Consider the following 15,516-nt stretch of genomic DNA (forward strand, 5'->3'; position numbering starts at 1 on the left):
TACCCTCAAATTAAACCGGACAGTCTGCAGTTAAAGCACATCTTATTCGTTTCATTTCAAATCCATTGTGGTGGTGTATAGAGCGAAAAATGTTAGAATTGTGTCAATGTCCTAATATTTATGGACCTGACTGTATATATCCTTTTTACCCCTTTGGGCATACACCATTCCTTTTATAGATATAGAATATTGCTTTTATGTTTTGTGTAGTGAGTTTTGTCATATATACACCAGTGAATCTATTTATCATTATTACTACTATCAATATTTATTATTTTATATATCTTAGGATGTTGCCCATCGAGCATCACCTTGTTTTAGGGATATCTTTTTAAAATTATCCAGTCATACCTCTAATTTTACTTGGGCTTTACCTTTGCCACGGTTATGACACAATTGATTTTAGATACCATATTTTATATTATATCAGTCTTATATATTTGTCGGTATCTGTCCATATAGGCAAATGTATAGATGTATGTATGTATGTATGTATGTATATCTGCTCATCCCTGGATTTAGACAAACATACAACCAACAATAGGAACTATTCTCATACCTTGACAGGTCCCTAAATATATATATATATTGTAATACGGGGGAAGATCGCTCCAATAAACCAGGTGCGTGATCCAGCCCAGGGTTAAAGAAAACAGTGCCATGAAGACCAAGGAACTCTCCAAACAAGTAAGGGATAATGTTGCTGAGAAGTATGGGTTAGGTTATAAAAAAAAAAAAAATCTTTGATGAACCCCAGGAGCACCATGTAATCTATCATAACCAAATGGAAAGAACATGGCACAACAGCAAACCTGCCAAGAGACGGCCACCTACCAAGACTCACGGACAGGGCAAGGAGGGCATTAATCAGAGATGCAGCACAGAGACCTAAGGTATCCATGGAGGACCTGCAGAGTTCCACAGCAGAAACTGGAAGTATCTGTACATAGGATGACAATAAGCCGTACGCGCCATAGAGTTGGGCAATATGGCAGAGTGGCCAGAAGAAAGCCATTACTTTCAGCTAAAAACAAAAAAGGCACATTGTGAGTTTGCAAAATGGCATGTGGGAGACTCCCAAAATGTATGGAGGAAGGTGCTCTGGTCTGATGAGACTAAAATTTAACTTTTCGGCCACCAAAGAAAATGCTATGTCTGGCACATACTTAAGACCTCACATCACCCAAAGAACACCATCCCCAGAGTGAAACATGGTGGTGGCAGCATCATGCTGTGGGGGTGTTTTCAGGCAGCTGGGACTGGGAAACTAGTCAGAGTTGAGGGAAAGATGGATGGTGCTAAATACAGGGATATTCTTGAGAAAAACCTGTACCACTCTGTGCGTGATTTGAGGCTTGAGTGGTTTAAGGAGAAATATCTAGATGTGTTGGAATAGCCTAGCCAAAGTCCAGATCTCAATCAAATAGAAAATCTGTGGTCAGACTAGGGGTGGGAGATATAGGCCATATGCAATATAAATTTGTGATTTGGATTTTGTGCATATCGCCGGACCGCGATATGACCACGGAGCGGTAGTGAAGATCACACTACTGAAGTCCTGGCTGCCATGGTAAGTTAGTGAGCAGCATTATACTCACGTGTGCCATGGCCGCCGGTCGTTTCTTCTTTTCATAGGTCTGTGCGGCGCATTGCTAATGCTTACAGCATTAGCAATGTGCCGCACAGACCTATGAGAAGAAGGAGCGCCTGGCGGCCACGGCGCACACGAGTGTAATGCTGCTCACTAACATACCACGGCAGCCAGGACTTCAGTAGCGTCCTGGCTACCATGGTAACCGATCGGAGCCCCAGCATTACACTGCTGGGACTCCGATCGGAACTGCCCACTGCCATCAATGATGGGGAGGAGGAGGGGGACCCTGTGGCCACTGCCACCAATGATTAATACTGGGGAGGGAGGGGGCTGATAAGAGGGAGAGGCTGGGGGCAGATCAGGGGCTGGGGGGCTGATCAGAGCCTGGGGGGCACATGAGGCGCTGATCAGAGGCTGGGGGGCACATGAGGCGCTGATCAGAGGCTGATCAGAGCCTGGGGGGCACATGAGAGGCTGGGGGCTGATCAGAGGCTGGGGGGGCACATGAGAGTCTGGGGGGCACATGAGAGGCTGGGGGGCACATGAGCGGCTGGGGGGCACATGAGAGGCTGGGGGGCACATGAGAGGCTGGGGGGCACATGAGAGGCTGGGGGGCACATGAGAGGCTGGGGGGCACATGAGAGGCTGGGGGGCACATGAGAGGCTGGGGGGCACATGAGAGGCTGGGGGGCACATGAGAGGCTGGGGGGCACATGAGAGGCTGGCTGCCATGGTCACCTCCCTGCTGTTGTGTGCACAAAGCACAGGGCAGCAGGGAGAGTGTAAAGTCCTAGTCACCCTAATCGAGCTCTATTAGAGTGAATATGACAAGGGTTCTAGCCCTTAACCACCTCCGGACCGCCTAACGCACGGATGCGTCCGGAAGGTGGTTGATTTATTCCTCCTGGACGCATCTGTGCGTCATCTCGCAATAGCCGAGATGTCATGTGAACGCGCGCACACAGGCGCGCGCGCTCACAGGAACGGAAGGTAAGCGAGTGGATCTCCAGCCTGCCAGCGGCGATCGTTCGCTGGCAGACTGGAGATGTGATTTTTTTAACCCCTAACCAGGTATATTAGACTCTGTTTTGATAACAGCGTCTAATATACCTGCTACCTTGTCCTCTGGTGGTCCCTTTTGTTTGGATCGACCACCAGAGGACACAGGCAGCTCAGTAAAGTAGCACCAAACACCACACTACACCCCCCTCCCCCGTCACTTATTAACCCTTTATGAACCACTGATCACCCCTGATCACCCCCCCTGTCATTGATCACCCCCCTGTAAGGCTCCATTCAGAGGTCCGTATGATTTTTACGGATCCACGGATACATGGATCGGATCCGCAAAACACATACGGATGTCTGAATGGAGCCTTACAGGGGGGGTGATCACCTCATATACACTCCCTGATCACCCCCTGTCATTGATCACCCCCCTGTAAGGCTCCATTCAGACGTCTGTATGATTTTTACGGATCCACGGATACATGGATCGGATACGCAAAACACATACGGATGTCTGAATGGAGCCCTACAGGGGGGTGATCACCTCATATACACTCCCTGATCACCCCCTGTCATTGATCACCCCCCTGTAAGGCTCCATTCAGACGTCCGTATGTGTTTTGCGGATCCGATCCATGTATCCGTGGATCCGTAAAAATCATACGGACGTCTGAATGGAGCCTTACAGGGGGGTGATCAATGACGGGGGTGATCAGGGAGTCTATATGGGTGATCAACCCTCTGTCATTGATCACCCCCCTGTAAGGCTCCATTAAGACGTCCGTATGCGTTTTGCGGATCCGATCCATGGATCCGTAAAAATCATACAGACGTCTGAATGGAGCCTTACAGGGGGTGATCAGGGAGTCTAAATGGGTGATCACCCCCCTGTCATTGATCACCCCCCCTTGTAAGGCTCCATTCAGACATTTTTTTGGCCCAAATTAGTCTCATATTCCACTAACTTGTGTCAAAAAATAAAATCTCACATGAACTCACCATACCCCTCACGGAATCCAAATGCGTAAATTTTTTTTAGACATTTATATTCCAGACTTCTTCTCACGCTTTAGGGCCCCTAAAATGCCAGGGCAGTATAAATACCCCACATGTGACCCCATTTCGGAAAGAAGACACCCCAAGGTATTCCGTGAGGGGCATATTGAGTCCATGAAAGATTGAAATTTTTGTCCCAAGTTAGCGGAAATTGAGACTTTGTGAGGAAAAAATTAAAAATAAAAATTTACGCTAACTTGTGCCCAAAAAAAATATTTCTATGAACTCACCATGCCCCTCATTGAATACCTTGGGGTGTCTTCTTTCCAAAATGGGGTATTTATACTGCCCTGGCTTTTTAGGGGCCCTAAAGCGTGAGAAGAAGTCTGGGATCCAAATGTCTAAAAATGCCCTCCTAAAAGGAATTTGGGCCCCTTTGCCCACCTAGGCTGCAGAAAAGTGTCACACATCTGGTATCGCCGTACTCAGGAGAAGTTGGGCAATGTGTTTTGGGGTGTCATTTTACATATACCCATGCTGGGTGAGAGAAATATCTTGGTCAAATGCCAACTTTGTATAAAAAAAAAAAATGGGAAAAGTTGTCTTTTGCCAAGATATTTCTCTCACCCAGCATGGGTATATGTAAAATGACACCCCAAAACACATTACCCAACTTTTACTGAGTACGGCGATACCAGATGTGTGACACTTTTTTGCAGCCTAGGTGGGCAAAGGGGCACACATTCCAAAGTGCACCTTTCGGATTTCACCGGACATTTTTTATAGATTTTGATTGCAAACTTCTTCTCACGCATCTGGGCCCCTAGAATGCCAGGGCAGTATAACTACCCCACAAGTGCCCCAATTTTGGAAAGAAGACACCCCAAGGTATTTTGTGATGGGCATAGTGAGTTCATGGAAGTTTTTATTTTTTGTCACAAGTTAGTGGAATATGAGACTTTGTAAGAAAAATCATCATTTTCCGCTAACTTGTGACAAAAAATAAAAAGTTCTATGAACTCACTATGCCCATCAGTGAATACCTTAGGGTGTCTACTTTCCGAAATAGGGTCATTTGTGGGGTGTTTGTACTGTCTGGCCATTGTAGAACCTCAGGAAACATGACAGGTGCTCAGAAAGTCAGAGCTGCTTCAAAAAGCGGAAATTTACATTTTTGTACCATAGTTTGTAAACGCCATAAATTTTACCCAAACATTTTTTTTTTTATCAAAGACATGTAGAACAATAAATTTAGCGAAAAATTTATATATGGATGTAATTTTTTTTTGCAGAATTTTACAACTGAAAGTGAAAAATGTCATTTTTTTGCAAAAGAATCGTTAAATTTCGATTAATAACAAAAAAAGTAAAAATGTCAGCAGCAATGAAATACCACCAAATGAAAGCTCTATTAGTGAGAAGAAAAGGAGGTAAAATTAATTTGGGTGGTAAGTTGCATGACCGAGCAATAAACGGTGAAAGTAGTGTAGTGCAGAAGTGTAAAAAGTGGCCTGGTCATTAAGGGGGTTTCAGCTAGCGGGGTTGAAGTGGTTAAGGAGGCTAATAGTTATTAAATAAAACGCAAAAAAAAATATAAAAGTTAAACCCTCCCCAAATATAGAAAACAATATATCGCGATATATATCGCATATTGCACATGCTTAAAATTATATTGCAATATAGATCTTAGGCCATATCGCCCACCCCTAGGTCAGACTTAAAGGGAGCCTGTCACCTGGATTTTGGGTATAGAGCTGAGGACATGGGCTGCACATCCACAATATCCAGTCCCCATAGCTATCTCCACTTTTATTGTGTCAAAAAATAAATTTTATAGATATGTAAATTAACCTTAGATGAGTCCTGTGTCCTCCATGCTTGAGAGAGGAGTCCAGCGTTCTCTGACTCTGAGCTCAGCCACGCCCACTGTGAAGGAGCCCAGCACCGCCCCGCATCCCCTGAATCTTCTCCTTGCTCCCTGACGTCACAAAGCTAGAGCGCCGTAATCTCGCGATGTGCGAGCTATCGCATGTGCAGTTCTTTCCCTGAGGCTGATGCCAGCAGAGAAGGAACATTATGCCGACACTGCGCATGCGCTAGCTCGCGCATAGCGAGATTACGGCGCTCTAGCTTTGTGACGTCGGGGAGCAAGGACGAGATTCGGAGGATGCGGGGCGGTGCTGGGCTCCTTCACAGTCGGCATGGCTGGGCTCCGGAAACATTAGTAGCCTAATTTACATATAGACTGTATATATATAAAATCGTTTTTTTTTACACAATAAAAAGCACAGAGAGCTATGGGGAATGGATATTGGGGATGTGCTAGCGGCGATCTAGCAGCCCATGTCCTCAGCTCAATACCTAAAATCCAGGTGACAGGTTCCCTTTAAAGATTGCTGTTCACGAGCGCAAACCATCCAACTTAAAGAAGCTGGAGCAGTTTTGCAAGGAGGAATGGGCAAAAATCCCAGTGGTAAGATGTGGCAAGCTCATAGAGACTTATCCAAAGCGACTTGGAGCTGTGATTGCCGCAAAAGGTGGCTCTACAAAGTATTGACTTTAGGGGGATGAATACTTATGCACATTGATTTTTTCAGTTATTTTGTCCTAATTGTGTGTTTGCGTCACAATAAAAAACTAAAACAAACATCTTCAAAGTTGTGGGCATGTTCTATAAATTAAACGATGCAAATCCTCAAACAATCTATGTTAATTCCAGGTTGTGAGGCACCAAAATACAAAAAAAGTCAAGAGGGGTGAATACTTTTGCAAGGCACTGTACACATGACAGGAACAGAAGCAGTAAGGCACTGCAGGAAAGACATGGAACAGACTGGATCAGAAGCAGTTAGGCACTGCCAAGCTATACATGGAACAGACAGGATCAGAAGCAGTAGCATTGCCAGACAAAACTTGGAACGGACAGGACAAAACATCAATGACACAGAACAGGTACAGAAAATCAGGCAAGGCATGGACAAGGATACAACATCAACAACACTTTACCATGCAACACCACACAGAAGGGAAGATGGCACAACCCCATGGGTTCAACAGCAAGGGGCTACACCCAGCAAGGCACAAGACAGACTGACCCCAAGACCCACACACAGCACACAGATAGAAAGTGATGGGCACCTGATAAGCCACACCACAGACCAGGGAATGTTAACCCCACCAGAACCAGGAGTACAAAGAACCATAGAAAAAAACAAAATCACAAGTGTCAGTTGAAACAGTCACAGAATGCTGCAGCAAGCATGCCCAAACAACAACCAGTATACAGAGAATAACTGTAGTAAAAGCTTACAGGAAGCTAGACTGAACCGCACACTGCATCCATACTCAGACCTTGTTCACACTCAAGGACACAGCCAGCATACATAGGAATGCCACAGCCAGTACACAAAGTGCATGCAGCCAGTCTGCACGGCACCAGAGACAGGAGCCACAGAGATATGGAAGTGGAGAGACACAAACACAAGAAACAGTTCACACACAACACCGCAGCCAGCACGCAGCCCCAAGCAACCAGCACACAGGAGTCAGCCTGCAGCCAGTACACAAGATAGCATGCAGCCAGCCTGCATGGCTACAACTGTCACAGTGAACCGCAATGTGACACCTTCATTGTATCCCTGCTGTCTAAAGCTTGCTTGGGCAAATACTATTTAGGAGCACTAATCTGCAGTCTTTACTGGCTAGCTTCCAGCTGTTCTTTGAACAGCCTGGCTGCACATTATCATCTGCTTCCATTCTGCTGTGTGTATGTCAATTCTCTGACTGTGGGTTGATGTATTGATTATCAAGGGCTAAATCAAGAACCGTTAACCTCTACCACTGATTTCTGAACTTTTTGACAGGATCCCAGGAGCTAAGGTCTTCACCAAATCGGAACTGTGCGGGGCATACAATATGATCCACATTCATGAGGGTGATGAGTGGAAAACTGTTTTCAACACCCGTGATGGACATTACGAGTATCTCGTCATGCCTTTTGTACTATGCAATGGTCCTGCAGTGTTCCAAGAGTTATTCCTCATAGAAACTGCCTTAAATGTATTTTATTTGAATTTTAAGTGATATACCAACACAAAGTAGCAAGTAGGTGTGAAGTAGAAAGAAATTGATAAATGGTTTCAAGATGTAAAAAAAAAATCTGAAGTGTGGCATGCATTTGTATTCAACCTTAAATAATATCCAGTGTGATCAAGTGCCTTCAGAAGTCACCTAATTAGTAAATAGAGTCACCCTGTATATACTTTATTCTCAGTATAACTACAGAGGTTCTGTGAAGGCCTCAGAGGTTTGTTGGAGAACATTAGTGATCAAAACAGAAGCATAAAAACCAAGGGACAAACGAGACTGGTCAAGGAAAAAGTTGTGGAGAAATCTAAAGCAGGGTTAAGTTATAAAAAATATCCCAAGCTCTAAACATCTTACTAAGCACTGTTCAATCCATCATCCAAAAATGGAAGGAGTATGGCACAACTGCAAACCTACCAAGACATGGCTGTCCACCTAAATGGACAGCCCAGGCAAGGAGAGCACTAATTAGAGAAGCAGCCAAGAGGCCCATGGTCATTCTGGAGGAGCTGTGGAGAATATATTGCATCACCCAATGTCTTCAATGAAAGTCTAAGTTTATTAAATAAACTTGCATTGAATACATCGGGCGATTCAGTATTTTCTCCACATTTTCTGTCTACTAGCGCTGGGCTAGGGCCCGACACCACTGGCACAGCCACTGCATGGACTGTCTGACTAGGACCTAATAGGGTGGTTTTAATCTGAATACCACTCTGGAGGAGCTGCAAAGATCCACAGCTCAGGTGGGAGAATCTGTTTACAGGACAACTATTAGTCATGTAGTCCACAAATCTGGTTACAAGAGTGGCAAGAAGAAAGCAGTTTTTGAAAGCAAGCCATAAGAAGTCCTATTTGCAGTTTGCCACAAGTCATATAGGTGATACAGCAAACAAGTGGAAGAAGGTGCTCTGGTCAGATGAGACCAAAGTTGAACTTTTTAGCTTAAATGCACAGCGCTATGTGTGGTGTTAAACTAACATTGAACATCACCCTGAACACACCATCTCCCCTGTGAAACATGGCGGTGGCAGCATCATGCTGTAGGGATGCTTTTCTTCAGAAGGGACATGGAAGCTGGTCAGAGTTGATTGGAAGATGAAAGGAGCTAAATACATGCCAATCAAGGAGGAAAACCTGCTACAGGCCGCAAAAGACGAGACTAGGGCGAGGGTTCACCTTACAGTAGGATAACGACCCTAGACATACAGCCAGAGCTACAATGGAATGGTTTAGAACAAAACATATTCATGTGTTAGAATGGTTTGTGGGTGTAACATGAAAAAATTTGTAAAAGTTCAAGGGGTATTTTGAATACTTTTTCATTGAGATACTCCAAGACAGCATCTCTTAGAAAACCTTCAGTTTACCCACAACAGATGTTAGACTTACCAGTCTATAGTTTCCGGGCTCAGTCTTTGACCCCTTTTTGAATATTGGCACCCCATTTGCTAAGTACCAATTGTGGGGAATGCTACCTGTCAATATAGAGTCTTTAAATGTCAGAAATAAGGTTCTGTCTATGACATTACTTAATTCACTTAGAACACTTGGGTATATGCTATCTGAACCCAGTGATTTGTCTATTTTAATCTTTTTAAGACGCTGCTGCACTTCTACAGGCCACTTTTAATGGGAATTTACTTGACACTTGGCATTTCATTTGGCAGTTTATTTTCCTCAGTGAATACAGTGATGAAAAAATATTTAATAGATTCGCTTTCTCCTCATTGCTCTCTACAGTGCCTCCTCATTACTCTGTAAAGGGCCAAACTTTATATCATTTATACAATTGAAGAACATTTTAGGATTAATTTTACTCTATTTGGCAATAAGTCTGTCTCCAGCTTGGCTGCTTTTATCTGTCTTTTACATATTCTATTTTCCTTTTTAATACTTTTTTAGTGCTTCCACACTACACTCCTGTTTTAGTGATTAAAATGCTTTATTTTTGTCATTTATTGCTCCCTTTACATTTCTTGTTCCTTACCCTCTTATTCTCATAAGCCATGTACCTCTCACAATTAGGATGCTTTTAAAGATATCTCATTTTGTGGCTGCATTTTTATTTTTAAGGAAATTGTCCCAAGTAGTGAGGCTAATGATCTCTCATAGCTGGTCAAATTTTGTCTGGTACTTTTGTGCCTTTCTAAAGAAACACACTTTTAAATGACAATTGTAATTATTATTTTATGGTCACAATTTCCTAGGTGTTCCCCAACCTGCATATCTGTTGTTCTTTCAGGTCTATTGGTTAGTACTAAGTCCAGTATGGTCATCCTTCTAGTTGAATCGTGAACCAGTTGGGAAAGGTAATTGTCAAAAACGTGTTTCCTTTATGAGATCCACAGGTTTCAGTCTATATTTGGGTAGTTGACGTCCCCCAAAATAATGACTTCATTATTACCTTCCGCCTCATCTGTTTGCGTTAGTAGTAGATGATATTCTGTGGACTCTGTTATGCTAGGTGGCTTACCTTATAACAAACGTCTATCATAATTTTTAGTTTTTGCCTCCATTTATTTCTACCCACAGTGAATGTGGGATCCATGTGTGCATTTCACTCACTTATATCTTTCTGAAGTGTGGGCTTTAGACAGGACTTAATAAAAAAGGCAAACCCCTCCCCCTCTCCGGTTTTCACAATCCTTTATAAACAGACTGTAACCCTGTAAGTTAACTGCCCAGTCATAGCTATCATCCAGCCATGTCTCAGTTATTCCAGCTAGGTAATAGTCCTCCTCACACATCACTCATTCCAGTTCACCAATTTATATTGCATTTGGGTATAAAAGGAGGAGGTGTCGACTGTGGTTCCTTATCCCTGGAAGAAGCCTTAGGGCAAAACAGCGTTGGGAAGAGGATGCTGCAGAGTCGGTCTGTAACCCTTATGTATCTGTTATATATCACTATTTTCAAGTTAACTAATTGGCTCCTTTTGAGCTTTCTTATATGATTTTTGTTGGAATTGGATGCACAGTAATTTTACTAGATCTTTGATTTATGTGGATTTGTGGTGACTGACCCTGCAGCGCCCTTTATGTCCTCTTTTGGAGTATCGACTGCTGCTAGATTTATGTCTATGTATTTCTTTGTATTGAATAAAGCTTATTTTTGATACATTTATGTGAAGGTATTTTTATATTGGGGGCAATTTAAGGCAGTAGGTATAAATATATACCATATATATATTCATAGTAGTATATCCCGGTTAGTGGATTAGGTGTGTACTGACAGTTCTACAGGAGCCCAAACCTGTCCAGCCGAAAGTTGGCATATATGCCGGAAAGTGGCCGGTTCACCACCGAATCCTATTATAATGAATGGGGATTTAACGGTGCACGGTGGTATCTGGAACAGACATCCAGAGTTCATAGCGCAGATGTGAACCCAGCATTAGTCTGTTTATATATATAGCTGCTGCTTCCAGACAACTTCAAACGAGACTGCTGATTTTTTTTCCCCTCTGGATGCAAATGTTCTGTTATAGCATCTTACCATTCTCCTTATGTTCATCATGCTTAATTCTTCCTTCCACACATATACAAGGATGAACCTGAGTAAAACACCACATAAAATAAATGAAATGCTTTCAGTCACCATGTAACAGAATTAAAATTACAGCAACAACATCCAATGGACATTTATAAAGAGTGAAACTGAAATTAGAGAATAAATACACATGGCAATCTCATAGCACATCAAAGTGGCTACACGCTGGGATGAGAGGAGACAAATGGTGCTCACTTATTGGCGAGGTCCAAATCGGACACAAATCTGCACATTGGATCTGCATTTGTTAATCCTATTGCGTAGTCGCTACATGGTATATTCCACATATTGAAGACCACACTGGCACTGTAATAAGTAGATCACACGGCAAGCATAGCTTTCTGTAGCTCTCATGCATGGCAATGTGAGCCAGTGAGTGCCGGAGTGGTCTGCTTTTTTCACGGTCTGATGGTGGTTGGGACTGTATCTCATCTCGCCTTAGTAGCAGAGAGATGAGACAACCCCTTTAATCTCACGTTAAAATTGGAAAAACCCTTCCAAAAATGTCACTAATTTTATTGTAGATTTTTAGTGTGTCTGCATTAAATGTTGTTGGCGCACAACTCAGCGGACACTATTGCATTTTTAATCCCTCAGTGACACATTTCAGCCTTAAGTACCAATAATATTTTCCCCCTTTGTGTTCTAGAAGTCATAACAAATTTTTTCTTCAATTTTTATTTTTTATTTTGCAGGATTAGTTGTATGTTTTTTTAGGAACCATTTTAGGGTATATATAGTATGTTAAATAACGTTTATTATTTTATTTGTAGGGTGAAAGATTAAAAAAATGCAATTTTTACAATTGCATGCCAGCTTTCAAACAACTTGCAGGATTCTAGCTGCTACCATTCAGGGGATATCAGTAGCTAAAGCAGCCCTCCCCCTTCCAAAGTTCTGCCCGAGCTCAGCTTGGGCAGAACAGTTAGGCCTCTTTCAGACGGGTACACCCGCAGTGAATCCCGACCCATTCATTTCTATGGGGCTGTGCACACGAGCTGTGATTTTCATGCATCACTTGTGCATTGCGTGAAAATCGCAGCATGCTCTATTTTGTGTGTTTTTCACGCAACACAGGCCCCATAGAAGTGAATGGGGCTGCATGAAAATCGCAAGCATCCGCAAGCAAGTGCGGATTCGGTGTGATATTCACGCATGAATGCTAAGAGATGATCGGGATGGGAACCCAATCATTATATTATTTTCCCTTATAATATGGGTTAAAATAAATAATTTAACTCACCTTAATCCACTTGTTCGCACAGCCCTGCTTCTCTTCTTCCTTCATCTGTGAGGAAAAGGACCTGTGGTGACGTCACTGCGCTCATCACATGATCCATCACCATGGTGGATTAAGGCGAGTTAAGTTATATATTTTTTTTTAACCCCTCCAGCCCTATTTTACTAAGCATTCTGTTTTAAGAATGCTATTATTTTGCCTTATATCCATGTTATAAGGGAAAATAATTACATCTACACAACCATGAACCCAAAACCTGAACTTCAGTGAAGAAGTTTGGGTCTGGGTACCACATTCAGTTTTTTATCACATGCGTGCAAAACGCATTGCACCGCGCGATAAAAACTGAACAACGGAATGCAAATCGCAGTCAAAACTGACTGCAATTGCGTACCTACTCGCGCAGGTTTACCGCAATGCACCCTGAGGCAAAACCCGTGTGAAAGAGGCCTTAAGTACTTTTTCCACAGCCCGAGCAGAGCTCAGGCAGAACAGTTGGGTGGTTAAGGAAACCAAAATGTCAAAGTTCTCTTTTGTTACTGTAGATGAGAAAGAGCCGCTTCTGTGGGAATTATTATTACAAAAAAACAGTTTGGAGTTCCTACATTTAAAGGAACCTTTTATATGGGGAGAAAAGATCACAGGTGTCACCCGAGGTTTCTTGAGCCTACTAGGGGCCAAAATATAACGCAGCACGATAGGTCTCCTAAAAGTGATGCTAGTTTTGCAGGGCAGCCTATCCTTTAAATAGGGGTCATTCAACAGAAGGTGCCAATGGCGTTGGAGAATTTTCACGATCTTCCTATGTCCTCGATAAAAGGTGGTAATGAAGCTATGTCCAAAGGGTGTATTAGACCGCCAGATTTTCAGGCAGATGATCGCTAACAAGCGTTCCTGTACGTTTGTTATTGATCATCTGGCAGTCTAGTACTGCCTCCAAATGCCCCAGGCAATTGTGATTTTAAAGCATGCTTCCCTCCTGACAATCATCTGTGGCATTGGAGAGTTGAAGGCAATTGGCTTGGGTCAGACCGGAGACCCGCCTGAGGGCCTCTGATATTAATTCCCTGGGGTAATGCTTGGCAGGAAAATCTCCATCTAAGGGCTCATCTACACGACTGTATCTTTATTTATTTATTTATTTTTGTGTTTCTGTTCCTTTTTTTTTTGTGACCCACTAAAAAGGATCTGACACAGCCATTTACTGTACCTACTGAAGGTGGAAACACCACTAGACAATCACCGCATTGTCACACCCCCACTCTGCACATTTTTGTTACTGTGCACCTCCACCGCTGCATATTGCAAATCATCATTTCTATTTTTGAGAACCTCATTTTTTTCTACATTTTTAGAACTTCTACCTTCTATTCTCCATTCTTAAACGTACCCTTATAAAAATAAATACATATTTTTTACTATCATATGTGTATATTGCCTCCTTAGCATTACTGAGTGCTGGTTTTTCATTTCATACCTTTGTCATTTAGCTGTAAAAGTTCATATATGAGTGAGCTGTAGCTGTATGATGTGCCTAGGCATTTTGGGGGGCATTAGAGGGGTTAGATAACCCCTTTTTAAGAGGACCTGTCAACACTCCTGACATGCCTGTTTTATTAGCTACTTACCATTTGTGATAACAATTCTGGAGCATCTTTTCTTTTAACTCTATAATGTGCCATTCCTTTATAATTTTTTACTAGACATTATGAATTGAATGAATTACTATCAGTCTGTATGAGTGTAGAGAGGGGTGTTAAGGGTGGAAGCACTGACTAAATAAAGTGAGCCTGTGCAGGGACACATCCCCAACTCTGTTAACACTCCTTTGTACCCTTACTGCAGACTGGTAGCAATTCAGTCATAACTTCTATTAGAAATAATAAAGAAACTGCACATAATAAAGTGATAAGAATAGATGCTCCAGAATTGTTATCACAGGGGGAATGCAAGTAGATATTAAAACAGGCATGTCAGGAGTGGTGACAGATCCTCTTCAACACCCCATCCTTTATAGCTCCCTCAATTAACTTAGTACTGTTTGCTGTAATCAGTGGATGGGCTGGATGATAATGCTTCATGAAATCCCCTATCCGACAGAATTTTATTAGCTTCATCAATATAGTCCTGGCAGTTTGGCACCAAATTTTTACCCCTCCCTTATTAGTGGACCTAATAACTAAATAATTATTAGGAGGACAAACCCCTCAAGGCATTTCTCAGCATTTCTCAAGCAGGTAGCTAAATTGTGCTTGGATTTGCCAGGACATGGTAGTGTCCTAAATTCATTATTTAAGATGATGAAAAAAGTGTCAACAAAAGATCCCCTATGATGCAGGGGGTAAAAGTCTGATTTGGGGTGTACTTCGACTGTGATAGGTTCCATGGGTGATGACACCATCTGTCGTACCTCACAAGTGGGATTAAAAGTGAGATTATAAACAATAACGGAAGATGGTGAAAACAAAACAAGGACAAATGGCAAAATGTCTAGTGAGGGTGAGTTTGTGAATAAAAGTGTTTAGGTTTAGAAAAAGTTGAAAACCAGAAGGATTAGCTGTTGGACAAAATGACAGACCTTTGGACAATAATTCCATCTCATCACTGGTAAGAATGCAGGTCTATAGATTGAAAAGGTTTATTGTTTTTCCCTCAACATCCCTGCACTCCTTTTTGGAAGGCTTTCTTCATTTTCCTCCTCTGCACCCTCTTAGTCGATTTTTCTTTTTGTTCATTTCCTTACTGTACTTTTTTCTAATGGTGGGAAGAGGCAGTGATCATCTGGCCCTTGGGACTGGTCAGAGTAGGGATCAGGACAGTTACTGAGGGTAGAGCCTGTAACGTGTTTAGTCCAGGTGGGCCCATTAAGTGACATGAAAGCTCAGAAAAAGAGACTTTGGTGGTGGTATTATTGGTAATGTTTGAGACCATAAGTGAATCTAAGGTGCATTCATCCTGCTCAGAATGACTGGCAATCAACTTCATCGTGAACGGTAATCTGTGAAAGCCCCAACAGGGGGAGGTATCTACAGGTTATACC

General features: G+C 42.6%; 1 protein-coding gene across 6 annotated transcripts in view; it reads right to left on the reverse strand.

The window, feature by feature from the left end:
* The window catches only part of PLA2G4F (phospholipase A2 group IVF), a 569,872-nt gene that overhangs the window by 505,306 nt on the left and 49,050 nt on the right, over positions 1–15,516 (reverse strand). For all 6 annotated transcript variants that reach the window (XM_044271892.1, XM_044271895.1, XM_044271893.1 and 3 more), the window contains exon 7: positions 11,183–11,240. In XM_044271892.1, the coding sequence (XP_044127827.1) occupies positions 11,183–11,240 (58 nt within the window). The remainder of the gene's footprint in view (positions 1–11,182; positions 11,241–15,516) is intronic.

This window comes from Bufo gargarizans, chromosome 11 (assembly GCF_014858855.1).
Source record: "Bufo gargarizans isolate SCDJY-AF-19 chromosome 11, ASM1485885v1, whole genome shotgun sequence".
Taxonomy (NCBI): Eukaryota; Metazoa; Chordata; class Amphibia; order Anura; family Bufonidae; genus Bufo; species Bufo gargarizans.